This window comes from Apus apus, chromosome 25, assembly GCF_020740795.1.
Source record: "Apus apus isolate bApuApu2 chromosome 25, bApuApu2.pri.cur, whole genome shotgun sequence".
Classification (NCBI taxonomy): Eukaryota; Metazoa; Chordata; class Aves; order Apodiformes; family Apodidae; genus Apus; species Apus apus.
The window spans coordinates 253447-271948 of record NC_067306.1 but is presented as its reverse complement, the minus strand read 5'-3'; the positions used below and the strand labels follow the sequence as shown (position 1 = coordinate 271948).

Sequence of the window (18502 nt, the reverse complement as noted above, 5' to 3'; positions counted from 1 at the left end):
GTGGCGGTGCTGGGGGATGAGCCAGAGCCTGGCATGGTGCTCCCAGAGCTGGTGACCAAACCGACCAGGATGCCAAAGCCCATGGTGCCTAGGAGGTCCCCAGCAGCAGCCGCCCTGGCTCCACAGAGTGGCTGCAGGGCATGGAGCTGGGAGCCTGCACTGGGAGGACTCCGGCAGCTCTGTCACAGCCCTGCCCCGTGGCATGCACAGCCTGGCACACACAGGTGATGCTGCCCTGGGCCGCTCTGCCTGCAGTGCAGCTCCACCAGCAGCGCAGCTCCACCAGCACTGCTTCATGCTCGCTCCCACGCCATGCTGGTAGGTGGGAGGTGGCTGATCCTGTCCTGTCTCTCTGCTCCCATTTCTTTTCTCTACTCCCATCCCGGTTCCCAGCTTCTCCCTGCTGTGGCCCCAGTTTTACTGCAGTGACATTTTCCAGGGGTACTGGATTGCACTCGTCCCCATCCCCCAACACTTTTTGCCCCCATTTTCGGCTGCAAAATCTCTTGGGAAGGGTTTGTTGCAGACTGTTTCAAAATATTTTTTATGCTGAAGCCAAGTCTGTTGCATTCCTGCACGCTGGCCAAAGCCACTCTTGGTTGAGGACCTTAGAATGAGCTGTTGGGGTATTTGTTTTGCAAAAGTTATTCAATTTCTGTGCAAGCTTCTCCTTTGTTGGGGTTTTTTTTGTAGGTTGGGAGCTCAGTTTGGGGCTGGGATGCCTGGGTCTGTTTCCTGAGGCTGAGCCGGGAGGAACAGAGAGGAGCAGCCCTAGGCGGGGATGCTTCTGCAGCTGGGGCTGATCCTGTAGTGCTTGTGCTGGTCCACTGTGCAAATGCACTTCACGTGCATTTCCTATTCCCTGATGGCAGCTGCGAAATTGCCGCTTGGTCTGACTGGGAGAGGCCTGGCTGCCGCCCTGCTGAGGGCAGCTGAGGACACACAGCTGGTCCGTGGGTGCAGATCTGCTCCAGCAGCCCCGCGTTGTGCTGCTGAATGTGAGGCAGATCTGTAACCACCGGCTGCCCGCGGAGCATGGCCGTTTGCGAACACTATCCTTCTTCCTCGGCCTGCCAGCTCCAAGAGCAGCCGGTGCCCGTATTCCCGGGAGGAAGAGTTGCTGTGTCAGTGCCTTGCAGGGGCCGCGGCTCCTGGGGCTGTGCGGGGGCCACGATGCCGTGCAGGTGGGCACAGCTGCTGTGGGTGGGCAGGACTCGGCGCCGGACGCGGCCTCTGCCGGCTTCGCACCCTGGCAAACAGCACAGGGCAGCGGGTCAAGGATCTTGACCTGACATTTCTCGAGGAGGGAGATAAGTGATGCATTTTCACTGGCTGCTAATCATTAACACCTTGTGTCCTGTTCACCCAGGGACTGGCCACTGCCTGTTCAGCTGTGGCAAGTGCTGGGCTGCGTGTCTGTGCCCAGCGGCCGTGGTGGCTGGACAGAACTGGGGAAGGAGGTTCCTCCTGCCAGGCTGACCCTTTGTCCTTGGGCTCCTGGAAAGAGCTCTCCATGTTACTCATTCACCGTTAACTTCCTGGGGGAGGAACCGGGTGTTTGAGCTGTGGTGCTGGCACGGCTGCCAGTGGCAGCACGGCATGATCGAGGAGGGGAAAGGCCATGGGCAGGGATCTGACACCAGTCGCACAAGTGCTGTGTTCGGCTCCATCCCAGGGTCTGATAGGGCTGTTTGGTGCAGGAGAGAGTTAAGCCCAGGCAGCTGTGCTGGGAGGAATGCCTCCCCTCCTACAGGACCTAACTTGCAAAGGTCCTTTAACCCCACATCGAAGATCAGAACAGCATGGCTGGCAGCCAGGATCTCCCCAGGCCTCACTGTCTGAGGCTGCAGGGAGCTCCAGAAATGGCTTGGAAATTTTCCCATTGTGCAGAGCCCCAGTTAAATCAGCCTGGTGAATGCCATGGCAGCAAGCTATTTTCTCACCAGCTGGAGGTTTCAGCTGCTGTGGGGGTGGTGGGCAGCCAGACACCCACACCATGTCCCCACAACCCAGTCCACACTCCTGGACATCTTTGTGCTGCTCCAGAGGTGCTCGGGGTGATGGCAGAGGGACGGGAGGAATGTCATGGCTCAGGACTGCGGCACCTCTGCAGTGCTTGGATCTCCTTCCTGATGGCAGAGTGAATGCTGGGGCTAAGCAGGAGCAGCTGGAGCGTTGCATGTGGCTGCAGGAGGAGCAGGGCTGCAGGGTCCCCCCGAGGGAGCAGCCACCATGTGCTGCAGAGAGGGGACAGTGTGGGAAGGGTTAAGGTGCTGGTGCCGGGGCTCCCCGCGCTCCTTGAAGCTGTTTTTCCCTTTTACGTAAGTTGTTCTAAACATGTTTGTAACAACCCCCTGGTGATGCACCTTTGGCAAAAGTGGTTTTGGGTCCAAAGATCAGTGCTGGGACAAGTGACCTGCCTGCAGCAAACAAGAGCCTGCAGGGTATAAAACCCCACAGCGCGGTGGAGCGCAGGGCAGGCTGAGCTGTGCCACGGGGCAGCAACTGAAGAGCAGGATGGAGGCCAACATGAACCTCCTGCACCACAAGGGCATCCAGGTGACGCACTGGCTGCAGGAGCATTTCCAGGGGTCCCAGGACTGGTTCCTTTTCATCTCCTTCGCTGCTGACCTCAGGAATGCTTTCTTTGTCCTCTTCCCAATCTGGTTCCACATCAGCGAGACAGTGGGCATCAGGCTCATCTGGGTGGCTGTGATCGGTGACTGGCTCAACCTCATCTTCAAGTGGTGAGTGGCCCCGTGCCATGGCTCCCTCCAGGTGTGTTGGCACAGCTGGACTAATGCTGGCCAGATGTGTGCTCTTAGCCTTGACACTGACGTAAGGCACAGACCAGAGTTCTGCCCCTAGTCTGGCAGTGATAGCAGTCACTCCTTCCTGTGCGCTGGTGGGCTCCCCCAGCTTCATTTCAGCATTCCCAGGTTTTGGGGCTGTGGACAGGCAATGTTGGCTGTTGCGATCAAGTGACTAGCTGGATGGTGTGTCTGGACACCCTGGACCACTCATGGGTCCCTTGCCTCTTACAGTTCCCAGATCAGAGCTAAAACTGCAGCTGTGCCCACCTACCTGCTCTGGTGCCCAGGATCCCTACAGACCCCATTTTATTTTATTTTCAGGATCCTCTTTGGGGAAAGACCATACTGGTGGGTCCATGAGACAGACTATTATAGCAACACATCAGCCCCAGCGATCCAGCAGTTCCCACTCACCTGTGAGACTGGCCCTGGTAGGTCCCTCAGCCCCTATGGGGTCCCCAAGCCCCACTCCAGGATCCCCCAGGCCCAACAGGGTTTCCCAGCCCCAGTGGGGGCAGTGGGCACTTACCCAGAGGAACCTGCATACTCAGGTCCCCTCGCTGGGTCTTGGTCCCTGCAGGTGGTTGGGAGGTGCTGGGATGGCACCATGCCATGGGGGTGCAGGCTGGCAGCCTGCTGGTAGGACACACTCCTGGCAGGCTCTTGAGTGGGGCCATTACGGCCGAGCCCTGGGCTGGCCCCACCACGCTGCCGGGGACACCAGCCATGCTCGCCATGGGTGGAGCAGGGCAGCCCCTGCACGGAGCAGACCTTGACCCTCGGTGCGGACGTGGCAGTTCAGCACAAACCCTGGCCTGTGCTCAGCCACAGCCCTGGCCTGTGCCAGGGCCCTGATCTGCCCTCCAGCCCCAACTGCAGGCATGTGCTCCATGGGGAAGGAGCTTGCCCACTTCTTTGCTCTGCCTGTACTTTGTCATTATCTTTCCATGGGAGCTGGGAAAGGGCTGCAGGTGTTCCTGGTGTGGTCAGTGTAAGCTGTTGAGGATGGCCAGTGCCTTCTGCATAATCTGCCTGGATCCTGGACTGCTGCCTGGGAGGCCCCCTAACGTAAGAGTTCAGCCCGCTCTGAGCCAGGGGTCTGATCTGAGGCTCTCATCTTGCCCAGGGAGCCCCTCTGGCCATGCCATGGGTGCAGCAGGAGTGTACTACGTGATGGTGACAGCCCTCCTCTCCACTGCCATAGGGAAGAAGCAGTCGAGGACACTCAAATACTGGTAAGCTGTGCACCAAAACCAGCCATGCTGGGCAGAGGCTGCTCGAAGCTGCTGGCACAGCTGAGCCCATCCAGGGACAAGTCCATGGGCAGATGTCAAGGTCCTGGCACTTGTGTGGGGTGTGCAGGAGGGGCTGGATGGGCACTGCTCGGGGTACACGATAAACTGGCCCTGACACCAACCTGTCCACCTGCCCCTCACAGGGTGCTGTGGATGGTGCTTTGGACGGGCTTCTGGGCAGTTCAGGTCTGCGTCTGCCTGTCCCGAGTCTTCATTGCTGCCCACTTCCCCCATCAGGTCATCGCAGGGGTCATCTCAGGTGAGTCACCAGAGCCCCCGTCCCCTTCCTTGTGGCACTGCCATGCTGAACTGCAGCACGGATGCATGGCCTGGTGGACATATGCAGGGTGGTGACACAAAGCTGCATCCACAGCTCAGCAGTTACTGCCCTCATCGTCACAGGCAGGATCCCCTCCAGGACATGTCTTTGTCCCTGTCCCACTAGAGGCATGAGTCCCAGTCAGGTGGGCAGGGCACTGCCAGCAGCTGCTGCTGGGCTCTGAGGGTTAGTGAACGTGGCCTGAAGGCAGAGGCGGGTTTGGGGTGTGAAAGCTTTGTCTATAGGTGAGGGTGCAGAATTGGCCATCTGTGAGCAACACAGCACAACAGTAGCCATGGGGGCAGTCAGGACCATGCAGGAGCACCTGGAGGGCTTGTCCCCCACGAGAGCACCCAGGGCTGCAGGGTCCATGTGTCTCCACTGCCCAAGGCAGTGATCACTTGCTAATCAGTGCTGCCTCCTCTCCCACTTCATTTCTACCAGGGATGGTCGTGGCCAAGACCTTCCAGCACATCCGTTGCATCTACCACGCCAGCCTCTGCCGGTACCTGGGCATCACCTTCTTCCTCTTCAGCTTTGCTCTGGGCTTCTACCTGCTGCTGCGGGCAGTCGACGTGGACCTGCTCTGGACGCTGGAGAAGGCACGGAAGTGGTGTGCCCGCCCTGAGTGGGTCCACATCGACACTACCCCCTTCGCCAGCCTCCTCCGTAACCTGGGCATCCTGTTTGGGCTGGGGCTGGCCCTCAATTCCCACATGTACCTGGAGAGCTGCCGGGGGAAGCAGGCCCAGCAGCTGCCCTTCCGCCTGGGCTGTGTCACCACCTCCCTCCTCATCCTACATGTCTTTGACGCCTTCAAGCCGCCCTCCCACATGCAGCTTCTCTTCTACTTTCTCTCCTTCTGCAAGAGCGCAGCTGTGCCTCTGGCCACCGTTGGCCTCATCCCCTACTGCCTCTCCCAGCTCCTGGCCACGCAGGACAAGAAGGCTGTCTAGGGATGTCCCTGCAGGTAATGCTGTGCCCAGGCAGGTGATTGCCCTCACTTTGGGCTAGGGGACACTCACCAGACCAGGGGTGCATCCCAGCCACTGCTGCCCTCTGAATCTGGACAGACTGGCTCCACATTGGGAGCGACTGCGAAGGCTGGTGGCCCTGCTGGGTGGCTCCCATGGCACAGACACACAAAGCCAGTCGTGCCATAGGCTCAGGCAGGCTGCAGCCAGCTGGTGCACAGCAAGCCCCATGCTCCCAGGGCTCTCCCACTGCTCTTCCCACACCCACGGGTGGGGGTCACCAGCTGGGACCTAGCAACAGTGGGAGGAAGACCCCACACTGCCCTGCAGCTCATGGGGACATACCACCTCCAGGCTGCAGGGCTTGGGACAGCACCAGCAGAAGCAGGGTGCTCACCCATGGGTGCTTAGGGTCTGCTGGTGAGGCAGCTCTGTTACAGGAATGGGCAGACACTGTGATTTGGAGGTAAAGCACCAGCTTGTGGGACCCCCCTGACCCTGAGGTGTATTGATATACACCTACGGGTGTGTCTGTCAACAAGAGGTATTTTTATTAAAGCTGAAGGTGTGTTTAGCTGGTGAGTTTGGTGGTCTCGCTGGCTGGTGAAGTGGGATGGGGATCATTCCCAGGCTCAGGGACTGCAGCGGGGGCTGCTGGTAGTGTTGGAGGAAGGCTGTCTCTCCCAGAGTGCTGCTCCCACCATCACCCACCAGGCACAACCAAACCCCCAGAAATGGCAGCACTGGGCTCTCTTGGTCTTGGTCAGTTTTCTCACTTGGGTGCAGTGCAGCAGGGAGGGGGGTGAGCTGCATTTTATGCCATTTTTCCAGAGTTTCTGGGTGCACCTTGTGCCAGGAACAGGGACACACTTGTGTCACTTCACTGCTTATGGAAACTGGCATGGTTTGGAAACCAGCCGGCTCAGCTGGGGACAGAGCTGCTGTTTGCCTGCGGGCTGCCTGGTGGTTGGGGCTGGCTCAGCCTCCAGCCCCGCTCTCCCGGCTCCAGCTGCTTTGCTGCAACTGGCTCAGCTATCCTGGCTGGCATGTCCTGGCTCCGAGTTCATTAGCAGGAAGCTGGCAACAGGCTCGTCCTGCTGACTTCAAAACCTGCCAATTAACTCAATAAACATCCTCTCTCAGTCTGAGATAGTTTAAAATAGATATGAAGGTACAGATACATTTTTCCTCCCTGACTGTACATGTGCACATGCAGTATCTCCTGCAGAACACCAGTTCCTGCAGCATTTACCCCATACCCAGCTATGAGCACCAGTGGTGCTCTCTGCTGTGGCACACGGGGGACGTGCCACCTCCCCTGCCCAGACCCTGCCATGCCCCTGGGAGATGGTGGCCAGCACAGCCCTGGTGACATCCCTTGTTCACCACGGGTTTGGGACCTTCCCCTCTCGCCCCAACACACCAAAAGCCGTCAGGGCAGACAGCACAGACAGACAGACAGACACACACGTTTCCTCCCAGCCCAGACGTTATCCCAACTGGAAGGATCAGGACAAGGCTCCCTCTGGAGCCAGCCCTGCACAGCGGGCACAAGCTCTGCTAGAGCCCCAGCAGAGCCCCCGCGGGCGCAGCCCCCCACGCTGCTCCGCAGCGGCAAAGCTCTCGGCTGGACGCTCCTCTGCTGGGGCTGCTGCTCTCTCTGCTCGTGACAGACAAACCATCTTGGGATAGAGGTTTATTTTTTTCTGTTTCTCTGTTATTGCCGATGTCTGCAGCACACCATTTTTAGCAAGAAGAGGAAAAAAAAAATCCCAAATTACCCGTCCTGTTTTTCCCCACTGTGGCTCCACAGCGCCCTTTAGTTCTGCAGCCGAGATTGCAACAGCCTCAAGACCCGCCCGGCCGAAGAGGCCGGTGGAGGAAGCGCTGGGGAGGAGCTCTGCCTGATCCCGAGGACTTGACATCTCCGTTAACTGGAGAAACTCCTGATGTGGAGAAATGGACCAGTAACAATGACACCTCAACGAGAGAAAGGACTGATACAAGAAGCTGAATTTCCTGCCTGTGGGGGCAGGTTTTTAATCACTTCAGAGTGTGCACCATTTGCCTGGGGAAATGAAAGAACCCTTGCAGCAAAGCAGGGATGGCAGATCCATCCACCCAGAGTTTTCTGCAAGCACCAATTCAGCTCATCCAGAGCACATGCACACCAGCTGTTGGTTTTTTGTCTTTATTCTCTGGGAGAGAAGCTGGTGGCACTTATGCAAAGCAGGGAATACAGCCCTACTTTGGGAATTGATTCTTACGCTTCAGGGCTTCGATGGCTGATGAACTCCTGGAGCAGAGCTTGCACTTCTCCTCGCCGGCTCATCTGGGTGGCCTTGCCCTGGAAGCGGCCTCGCTTCCCAGCTCCTTTTCCTCCCAGAAGATCTGCCACCCTGCAGTAACAGCAGCACAGGCCACTCACTTGCAGAGAAGAGTGGCCTGGCCAGACCTGCTCCAGACAGCGAGCAAGGATCCATGTCCTGATCACACTGCTCAGCTGCTTAGTCTGCAACATTAGAATTCTTACTAATTTTAAAGAAACCACAGAACACATTACCTGGGACCTAAACTCTCAACTGCTTCAACAGGTCCAGCCAGAAGAAAGAGTCCTGCTTCTTTTTCATCTCCCACAGTCAGGAACAGCAGGGTTTCCTGTGAACAGAGAGATGGATCTTGTTCCACAATAACCAGTGCCCTCCTTGTCCAGGAAGAGGACAGAGACTCTGGCCAACGGACCCAACCAAGGATGCAAACAGTTCAGGAGTTTTTGTGTGTTACTGAGACTGAGCTGCAATCTGAAGAAAAAGAGAGGGGACCAAGAGAGTTGAACCTATTATGCTCAATCATATGTTGATAGAACAGCTACTGGGGTATCTGAAATACAAAGGACACAGATGGCAGCTGGACTAGATGATGGTTGTAAGTCCCTTCCAACTGAAGTAATCTATTCTATTCTATTCTAACAGCCAATCAGATCCTGTACAGCTCCTTGGGGGACAGGCTCTTCTACAGTGCTCTGTACTTTCACTATTGTATTTCCTGACTGTTGAGGATTTATTTCCCTGCAGACTGAGGCTTCTGGGGACAATAACATAATGCAATTTTCGAGAGGAAACAGACCTGTGGGTTGTGACTGTGGTAAGGAGAGAAGCTTGGCCCTGCCTGTGCTACAGCTTGAACGAGGAAGCCAATGGTGTCAGGTTAGTCTTCATCAGTGACTTACCTCTGTCCCAATCTCATTAGCAATTATATTCATAAATTCAGAGTCACCCTCTTTCCTGTGTGGATGGGTAAAAAAAAAAACAACTTTAGAGAGAAGTAAAAATCCCCTCTGCAGTCCGAAGTATCAATCAGAAACCAAAGGCCTGATCAGGCCTGGGGTTTCTATTCTATACATCTAAATCCTCATTATGCATCGTCCTGGTTTGAGCATTCTTGTGTGAACGTATCAGGAATTATTTAAGTGTTTACCTTTAATAAATAGGGCTCCTCATTTTATTTAAATATATCAAGGGCAGAGAGAAATCAGACACTTATTTCTTAGCTATAAACCCAGAAGAATTCAGAGACTGAATTACTAACACATTATTTTAATCACACAACCTCCCGGCAGGCTGAAGCAGTTTAATATTCTATTCACCTAATTTATACTCTTCCTTGAGGAGCAAGCCTGAATAGATGTCAGAGAAATACAACTGCCATAAAATGTGTAAGATACCACTTCAGCCTTCCCCTGAACTCCCCATACCTGTGCAACACAAACAGCTGACTTTGAATAGGTTTGCTCTTGAAGTCCCGGGCTATCAAAACAGCAATGTCTCTAAGCAGGTTCAAGTTATTCTGAAAGAAAAGCAAACAAACTGTACTGCAGATGGACATCAGTGCAACGCTAAGCTCTGCTCCCAGAGATGGGAACAGTTTTCATAATATCCACAAGAAGTGATGTCTAGGACTCAGTTCCCCATTGTCCTGGCTGAAGCTCAGGTCTACAGGAAGCAGCACAAGCTGCTTTCCTCAGCCATCCTCATACCTTCTGGAGCAGTTTCACAGAACTCTGCAGTCTCTTCACAGCCTCTACGTGCTCACCTGGTCCATTTCTGGAAGAACAAGGAAAATTTGCATCACCGCTCTGAAGGACAAAGAAATTATTTCTTCAAGGAGCAAAAGCAGGTTAACATAAGAAAAAGCACCACATAGATGTACCCTGAGGCTCGTGTGGTATTTGCCAGAAGGAATAGTAAAGATTAAATAATCAAAGTGGAAAGGGTATTACTTGAGCAGTGAGGTCAGGGCCTTCTCAGTGCTGTGACTTTGTTCAATTGACTTCAGCACTCTGTTTCCTGCCAGGAAAATCAAGTTGGTTTTGTTCTTCTTCCCTTTTTCTGTACCAAGGAGTTTAATAACCTTAAAAAGAAAATCAGTAAAGGACTCTGCTTATACTCACACAGGTGGTAAGTTCCTACCAGACTATGCCTTTTTGTGAATATTTGTGCTCTGTCACCAAGAATAAACTGACTAAAATCAACCATGAGGTCAACATAGATGCTGCTCCCCAGCATGGGGCTCCTGCCCCCTGTCACCATTGAAACAGCTCCCAGCAGATCCCAGGTCTCAGGGACCTCTGCTGTGCTGGGTATGAATGTGTGGAGGCTCCTGAGGGCAGAGCCACAGCCCCACCTGCAAGTCACTCAGGTTGGAGACGTGGGTCCCACAGCACATGTTGGAATCAATGCCTTCAATGTCCACCACCCGCACAGGCCCCACGTGGTCATCGGGCAAACCACGGCTCCTCACCTACCAGGAGACAATGGCAAACAAGGTGACACCCGTTATCTTGGTCCCACAGATTTCATCAGCTCTCTCCCCATCACTCACAGTTTTGATTTCCGGGGCCCCTGCAGCCAGCTCCCTCACCACCACGGGTACCCTCTCCCGGATTTTCTCATTCACACTCCTCTCCAGGGCCTCCACTTGCTCTGCTGTTATCGAGGGGGTGTCCAGCTCAATGACACTTCTCTGACGGCCCAGCTCCCTGCACCGATGAAGAACATCTGCTGCTGTAGTGAAGAGCAGCTGGGAGGTCCCTCTGTGCAGCACTAGGTGCCATCCCAGGGCTGGGAATGTGGTGACTGAAAACAATTTCCTCCTTTCCGTTATTTACAGAGCACAAGATGCATCCCACACACTTGGAGGAGGACAGGACAGAGCAAATACTTTGCACAGCTTCTCCCCAGTTCAGTCACCCCTCCCAGGCCCTCTGAGCTAGAGTGAAATGTCCAAGGGCAAACTGCTTTTGATTTGTCAACGCTCAGCTCCTTGCAGCCCACCATGGTGACACATGCCAAGGTCAAAAAGTGCCTCTTCCTTGCTCACCATGAAGTTGTCTTGAATCCAAACATCTGTTCTGCAATGGCGGTGATGAGATGCTGTCCTAGAAGAGATGTGCAAGGGACAGCTTTGAGTGCCACTGGACACAGGAAAGGAGATTTTCAGTCAGGCTATATTTTTTCTGCTGACACTCCCCCAGATGTGCTCAGTGCCGGGGTTAGGGGCAGGCAACAGAGGCATCTATGCCCTCGTGGTCTTGGTGCCCTGAGAACAGTGCGGTGCAGCCTAAGGACTTTGAGGCAGGTTGAACTTTTCCTTCCAAACCAGCTCACAAGGTGAGCCTGCGGTGCCAGGACCCCGGGGTCGGACCCTGCGTGTGGAGCCGCGGGGCTGCCCCTCCCGGCCCAGGTGGGACAAGCTGGGCACGAACGCCCTGCCCAGAGCCAGGGCAGCCGCGGGAGCCGTTACCGGAGTGCTGCTGCATGTGGTCGAAGCGGCGGTCCCAGTCCAGCGACAGCAGCACCTCGGCGCCGGGCTCCAGCGCTGCCTCCACGAAGTGCAGAGCCTCGGGGCCCCGTCGCGTCACGCGCAGCACCGGCACGTCCCCGATGAGGCCACGATCGTCCGGCTGCGGACACGGCGGGTCAGCATCGCCGCCCCGGCCCGGCGCGGCCACCCCGCCGCCTCGGCCCGTACCTGCCCGCCGCCTTCGGGGAACAGGATGGTGTCCTCCAGCACCACCTGGAACCCGCGCACCGGCTCCCCGCCGCTCTCGGGCCGCAGCTCCGCCGCCCGGCACGACACTACCCTGGTAGTGAACTGCAACGGAGGCGGCGGCGCCGTGAGGGCCGGCCCGGGCCTCCCCCGCGCCCGCCGCGCCCGCCCGCCCCGCCGCTACCTGCCGGGCCCAGCTGTCCCGCTGGCACTGGAACACCATGGCCGCGGCGGCGGGACAGGGACGCGGGGCTGGTGGCAACGGGACACGGGGCTGGCGGTGACGGTGGCCGCGGAGGGACACGGGACTGGCGGTCGCAGCCGTAGTGGGCGGGACCCGAGGTGCGCGCGCCCTCCCGGTGCCGGGGCGGGAGGGTTGGCCCCGGTGCCCGTCGCGGCGGCGGCCCGACCGGACGGCAGACGGTAGCTCCTCATGTTTATTGCCCCGCGCGCATAACCGGCACGGGAGGACCGGATGCTCCCGCCGCCCGAGCCGGGTCCGCTGCGCTCGGCGGGGAACCAGCCGGGGCGGTTCCGCTTCTTCGGAGTGCCCTGCCCGCGCTGCTCGCCGGTGCGTGCTGCCGCCGCACCTGGCGGCCTCTGCGGCGTCCCGGATTTCAGAGCTCGTCCTGCGGGAGAAGGAGCGCGGTGCCAGGGAAGGGGCAGCCCCGGGGAGCGAGTCCTCGGCTGGCTGCGGGGCCGGCCCGAGGCTCAGCTCGGCCCTGCGGGGGCGGCTGCAGCGCGCAGCAGTGCCTGGCCGGGCAGCACTTACATCCAGGTCGTCCATGGCCGGGGGGGGGACCTTTGTCCGTCACCTTCTCCAGGAGCTGGACGAGGAAAAAAAGGGCAGAGGGAGCTCTGAACGCTCTGCTCCCCCTAGCCCAAGCACCCGGGACCCCAAGGCCTGTGTTCCAGCTCACCTCTGCATACTGCTCCACCATGGCCCTCTCCACCTCCTCGTCCCCTTCCCAGTCTCGCCAGTTGTCAAAGTCCACAGAGAGCCAGGCGGGCTGCAGGCAGAGAGGGTCTCTGAGAGAAGGAGCATCACAGAGGGGATGGGGCAGCCCTGTCCCCTCAGCCCAGGGACAGCTCTGGGGTGAGCACAGCTGCTCCTGCACAGGGGAGGGAACTGGATGGGCTGGGGAGAGAAAGGAGGGGAGCATGTCCCTTTGCCTGCAGATCCTGCCACCCCTGCCTCAAGGGAAAGGGGTGGCTGGAGGGCAGAGGTCCATGGGCTGGCAATGATTGTTACATTGGGCTTTTTGGGAGTTCTGTGCTGGGGTGCCTGTACAGGGTCCTTGGTGTCAGTCCTGGGGGCATGTTGGTCCCCAGGAGCCACCACAGGGGCTGAGGCTGGTCCTGACTGCCAGCATCACACATACTTTGATGTTCTCCTTGGTGATGCGGGGCCAGGCCACTTTCTCCTTCCACTTCCTCATAAAACACGTGATGGAGCGGTCAGAACGCTTCTCCCTTGAGTCCTGCCAAGAGATCAGGGGTGCCTCACCTCTGTATCTGCAGCTCTGTAATCAACTGCAGACTGTATGAGACTAAAGCTCAGCCATGTGGTCTGTGGGACACACAGAACCACAGGGACAGGTTGTTTCTGGCCCAAGGCAGTACTGTAAGTTCATGGCCCAGCTCAGTGCTCCTGGTCGTGTGCTCATCCCCCTCAAGCTCCTGCGGAAGCAGGCAGGATTTGACGTTGAGCAGCACTGCTCAAGACTGCACAGGTTGGGTTTAACCCTGAGCCTGATGTTGGAGAACAGTTTGCTGGGAGAAGCCTCACCTTGGAGTTGACCCTGGCGTACAGGTTGATCTCATTGTAGAACTCCAAGCCATCTGCATTTTTGCAACTGCCAAAACAGTAACAGCCTGGCTTAGGAGAGGGTTAAGGCCAGATGTGCCCTGCTCTTACAAGGTCCCGCCTATCCCCCCGAGCAACCCCAATTCAGGGCTGCATCCTGGGCAGTGGCAGCTCACCTGAACACCAGCCGCTGGTCCTCAATGACGACCTTCACATCCCTGCTGTCCTCGACACAGAACTCCAGGTAGACGTACCGCGGGCGGTCGTACCACAGTGTCTTTGCAGGTTGCCTTGGGAAAGAGCCAACCAGCGGGTCCTCCCACGGTGCCCACCAGCGCTCCGCAGGGACCGCGTGAGGTACGGGGAGGATGGGGGCAAGGAGAGTGCCCCAGATGTCTACCCTGTCTGGACTGAGCGCGGCAGGGCCTGGGCGGTGGGCACGCAGAGCTACCCCCGCGCGCCCCGCACAGCCCCTCGCCTCGGCAGCGGGCGGGGCCCGTCCTGCCCCGCTCTCCCTGCCATTCCCGCCGCCTTTCCTCTGCTGCCCGGGGCTGGAGGGTCCTGCCCCGTGGTGTCTCAAGCTCTGGGCCCTGGACAGGTGCCCCAGACCCAGACCGGGCGCTGCCCCGGAGCCCCGTCCCGTCCGCCCGCGCTCACCTCGCCATGGCGGTGCCAGGCCCGCCCCGTGCTATTTCGGGCTGGGGGCGCGGCCGTCGGCGCGCCCGGCAGCGGGGGCCAGGATCGGGGGCCGGGAGCGAGGGTCGTAAGGCTCAGGGTGGGCGCGGCCACTTCGCGGCCCGGCCATCAGCCCCGCGCTCGCCGCGGGGGGGACATCCCTCCCCGGGCCGGGCGCCCTGGCACGCGCCGGACCCCGGGGACCCCCGGCCCCGCCCCGCTGTCCCGCCGGGCCGCACGGGGGCGCGCTGGCGCCGCGCCGGCCCCGCCCCTGCCCCGCCCCGCCCCGCCCCGCGCCGCCGAGACAAGATGGCGGCAGCGTGGCAGCGCCGGTAGTAGCGGCCATGGAGGCGGAGAGCGGTCCGCTGGGTCCGGGAGAGCGATGGGCGCCGGTGGGCGCCGTGTCGGCCGCGGCGGAGGAGGAGGAAGAAGAGGACGAGCAGGAAGACGAGGAGGAGGCGGCGGCGGGCGGGTCGCCGCGGTCGGTGCCGCGGCTGCGGGCGGAGCGGCGGCGCCTGCAGGGGGCGCTGCTGGCGCTGGCCTCGCACTTCGCGCAGGTTCAGTTCCGGCTGCGGCAGGTGGCGCGCGCCGGCCCGGCCGAGCAGCGGCGGCTGCTCCGGGACCTGGAGGAGTTCGCGTTCCGAGGCTGCCCCGCGCCCGGCGCCGCGCCGGTGAGCCACGGCGGGGAGCCACGGCGGGGAGCCGCGGCGGGGAGCCGCGGCGGGGAGCCGCGGCGGGAGCGGCCGGGCCCCGCTGACTGGCGCGGGCCGGGGGCACGGGTCGAGCGCAGCCAGCGCCGCGGGGCCCCGTGCCGGGGCTGTCTGCCGCGGCGTCCGGCCTGGCGAAGCCCGTCAGCCGGGACCATGCTCCCGTTCAACGCGGGGCCGGGCGGAGGGAGCTCGTTGGTTGGGGCGAGGGTCGGCCGTGGCAGCCACCCAGCACTGCGGCCCGGAGGCTCCGCTGGGGCTGCGGCCGGCTCCGGGAGGGACTGGCCGGTGGTCGGTGCACCGAGCTCGGTGACGGGAGGTGCAGGTCCTGGGTGGCTTGGAGCCAGCTGGCAGGGACACACGTTAGGGCCCTGCTGTGCATGTTCCTGCTCCACTGCAGCCTCAGCGGTGACCCGGAGGACCTTTGACACACACGGGGTGTTTGGCTGCTTCCTGGGTCCTGCCCTGTGAGACAGGGCTGGATGTAGGAGCTGAAGGAAACACTCACCCCGCAGTCCTGTTCTCCGGGGCTTGCCTGTGACAGTAGTCTTCCCTTTTATTTACTTGTATTTTTTTTCAGAGTGAGCAAGAGAAGCAGGACCAAAGTGAGATCCTGAAGGAGAAGCAGAGAGAGCTGATCCTGCAGCTCAAGACTCAGCTGGATGACCTGGAGACTTTTGCTTACCAGGAGGGCAGCTATGATTCTCTGCCACAGTCCGTGGTTATGGAGAGACAACAGGTAAGGCTCACAGAGTCCATCTGCCTGTGTTTTTTCTTAGCATATGTGAGCCGCTAATAGACTGTAGGAGTTGGTCAATCCTTATTTCTTGCCAGCAGCTGCTATAGAATATCTGTACGTGTAAACCTGTCCAGTGTCTTCTCTTGCAGTTTTCTGTGTGCTGCAAGTGGCCTGTTTCCAAGGAAATGAATGGGTAAAGGAGTGTTTTGAAGCTCATGGGCAGCAGTGCTACATGGTGACATCATGCTGCTAACTCATGTTTTGCAGATGATTATAAATGAGTTGATAAAGAAGCTAGACATGGACTTGAGTGAAGATGTTGCAACGCTCTCTCCAGAGGAGCTGCGACAGCGTGTGGATGCTGCCATAGCACAGATCGTTAATCCAGCCAGGGTGAAGGAGCAGCTGGTGGAGCAACTGAAGACACAGATCAGGGACCTTGAAATGTTCATCAACTTTATTCAGGGTCAGTGCTGAATTGTTGATGAGCAGATTGAATTGCTATGTCATTCCCTGACAAAGTTATGAGGAGGGAGGTCACAGATGTCAGAGCATGCAGGAAGGGTTTCTGGGTCACAGGGAAGTACAGATCTCTGAACTGACAGTGGGGAGAACAGGAGACTGACAAAAAAGGAGCAGAGAGGCCTAAGCAATATTGACCTTAATACTGGGGATGTGCAGCTTAAATTCCCAAGTGAAGTAACTGCATGAAATTTTTGTTCTAGATGAAGTTGGAAGCTCTGGTAAGGCAGAAGATGGGCACTGTGAATGCACAGGCAGAAAAGATGGTGGTGGCTCCCACAAACCACATCCACGGCCTCCTGGAAGCAGAGGTGGGCACTGGGGGCTCAGAGCCACTGGCACCATTCCTGCTGTCACTCACTTGGAGTTCTGCAAGCGTCCAGCCATGCTGGGCTGCTCTGCTCTTCTCCTGGCAGTTGATTTCTCTTCTTTCCTGCTCCTACTGACAGAAGGCCTGGGTCCAGTTCTTTTACCCTTCCTCCTTGGGACCATTAGCCACAGAACCCTAAAGTGTGGCACAGAGGGTGGGATTGGTCCTTGGCAGAGATGGGAAACAGAAGATGCTTAGTGCAATATATGGATAGACTGAGCAGCCTTGTCTTGTATTTGCTGTTGGTCTGCACTCAGATTAATGCACTTTGAACTCTTAGCTCTGTGAGCAGATACCATGAACTGGATGAGCCAGTGTTCTTTATAATCTCCTTCAGCAGTTTCCAGTGTCTTCGAATTATCTAATGCTAATATTGTGTCTAAAGAATGATCTTTCGTTTCTATGTATATTTCCATAAGGAAAGCTATTGTAGGATTTATTTTCTGTAAGATGACCTGATTGTGGACAACAGGCCACACAAACGTTTGCTTTTACGGTTGGCTTCAGTGCTTTGAAACTAGGAAAAGTAGCATCAGTCCTAGTGACAAAAACTCCCAAGGAGGAGACAATTCTGTGGCAAAGGAGAAGCAGACATTCGTGCTCCCTTTGTGTGCAGGAAAGAGCAGAGCTGTTGATTCCTTAATGAGAGTCCTTTTTTTCCTCTTTTCTGACCTGAGCAGTGAGCCCAGAAGATGCCAGGAAGATGCGGGAAACAGGGCTGCAGCTGATGCGCCGCATGCTGGCGGTGCTGCAGATCTTTGCTGTCAGCCAGTTCGGCTGCGCAACCGGCCAGATTCCCCACAGCCTCTGGCAGAAGGACCAAGCTGACCGGGACTATTCCCCCTTACTCAAGAGACTGGAGTTGTCTGTAGAGCGGGTGAGGCAGCTGGCAATGAAGCACCAGGAGGAAGACCATGTCATCAGCTGCTCTGACCTGCAGGACGTTCCCTTGGGAGGCAGGGATGAGCTGACTCTGGCTGTGCGGAAGGAGCTGGCCATTGCTTTGCGAGACCTGATGGCCCACGGGCTCTACGCCTCTTCTCCGGGAATGAGCCTGGTGCTGGCCCCCATCGCCTGCTTGATTCCCGCCTTCACCTCATCCCCGAAGACCATGCATCCCTGGGAGCTCTTTGTGAAGTATTACAATGCTAAGAACGGACAAGCCTTCGTGGAGTCCCCAGCTCGCAAGCTCTCCCAGTCCTTTGCCTTGCCTGTGACTGGAGGAGTGACCGTCACCCCCAAGCAGAGCCTGCTGACAGCCATCCACACTGTCCTGACAGAGCACGACCCCTTCAAGCGCAGTGCAGACTCAGAGCTGAAGGCCCTGGTGTGTATGGCCCTGAACGAGCAGCGCCTGGTCTCCTGGGTGAACCTCATCTGCAAATCGGGAGCTCTGGTGCAGTCCCACTACCAGCCTTGGAGCTACATGGCAAACACGGGCTTCGAGAGCGCGCTCAACATCCTCAGTCGTCTGAGCAACTTGAAGTTCAACCTCCCAGTGGACCTGGCTGTCCGGCAGCTGAAAAACATCAAAGATGCTTTTTGATGTGTTTTTATTGTAGATCATCCATTTTCCCACACGTAGGCAGCTGTTTGGCTCCGGAAGCCTCGATTTTTTTAGGACCAAGTGTGGCTCTTTGATGTTGGTATTTTCTTTTGGGGAAATCTTATGGTGTCTTGATTCTGGAAATGTGTTTTACAAGGCTGCCCCTGCAGAGCTGCTGGAGGCTGTGTGCTGCACAGCTCCTCACCCTGCCCCGAAACGCCGCTCTGAAGAGCAGGATGGCTTTGCTGGGGGCAGATGTCATTGAGCATCTGTGTGAAGTGTGGGGTGGGCAGTATCCTGGCCACGGAGCTGGGGGTGGCCTCTGGGAATGTGCAGCTTGTGCTGCGTCTGTGTGGTTATTTGTCAGAGCTCGTGGTCTAATGACGCCCCCAGGAGACGCTGCTCCACGGGAGCAGAGCTGTCCGGGGGTGAGGGGTGTACTCCCCGCAGTGTGAACGTGTGAGGGAAAGGGGCAGGTCTGAGCTGTGGGATGGGGGCTGTGCTTCTCCAGCCTCTCGGCAGTCTGGAGGTGGTCCCCCTGGCTGAGGGGCTGGCAGCTTTGTCCGGCGATCCCGGAGCTCCTTTTTCGACTCCTTTGTGCAATGGCCGGCGCAGCAGCTGCCTGGTGTTCTGTGGGGATGCATTAAACCGCTTCAGCAAGTGCGTGTGTGGGGAGAGCCCGCCCCT

At 58.0% G+C, this 18502-nt stretch overlaps 3 protein-coding genes across 4 annotated transcripts; 2 read left to right on the top strand and 1 right to left on the bottom strand.

Annotated features, from left to right (window-relative positions):
- Positions 1 to 187: 187 nt before the first annotated feature.
- Positions 188 to 5983, top strand: G6PC1 (glucose-6-phosphatase catalytic subunit 1). 2 transcript variants are annotated; one of them, XM_051640592.1, is made up of 6 exons: positions 188 to 318; positions 2679 to 2747; positions 3135 to 3244; positions 3940 to 4048; positions 4252 to 4367; positions 4872 to 5983. In XM_051640592.1, the coding sequence occupies exons 1-6, from the start codon at positions 203 to 205 to the stop codon at positions 5381 to 5383; spliced, it is 1032 nt and encodes a 343-aa protein (XP_051496552.1). In that variant the 5' UTR covers positions 188 to 202; the 3' UTR covers positions 5384 to 5983. The 2 variants fall into 2 exon arrangements, with proteins under 2 accessions (XP_051496552.1, XP_051496551.1); XM_051640591.1 differs by lacking the exon at positions 188 to 318 and having other exon boundaries at positions 2412 to 2747.
- Positions 5984 to 7086: 1103 nt separating this feature from the next.
- On the bottom strand, positions 7087 to 14001 carry LOC127394556 (alanyl-tRNA editing protein Aarsd1-like). The gene is given in 19 exon segments (XM_051640594.1): positions 7087 to 7347; positions 7669 to 7800; positions 7965 to 8059; positions 8631 to 8685; positions 9156 to 9247; positions 9438 to 9504; positions 9681 to 9811; positions 10085 to 10201; positions 10283 to 10439; positions 10781 to 10838; positions 11204 to 11363; positions 11432 to 11554; positions 12222 to 12257; positions 12259 to 12276; positions 12370 to 12459; positions 12832 to 12930; positions 13239 to 13305; positions 13433 to 13546; positions 13914 to 14001. Coding segments are annotated over 19 exon segments (1635 nt in total). The 5' UTR covers positions 13922 to 14001; the 3' UTR covers positions 7087 to 7331.
- Positions 14002 to 14135: 134 nt separating this feature from the next.
- RUNDC1 (RUN domain containing 1) lies at positions 14136 to 18478 on the top strand. The gene is made up of 5 exons (XM_051640587.1): positions 14136 to 14602; positions 15219 to 15377; positions 15645 to 15843; positions 16103 to 16210; positions 16950 to 18478. The coding sequence occupies exons 1-5, from the start codon at positions 14276 to 14278 to the stop codon at positions 17813 to 17815; spliced, it is 1659 nt and encodes a 552-aa protein (XP_051496547.1). The 5' UTR covers positions 14136 to 14275; the 3' UTR covers positions 17816 to 18478.
- The last annotated feature ends 24 nt before the right edge of the window (positions 18479 to 18502 follow it).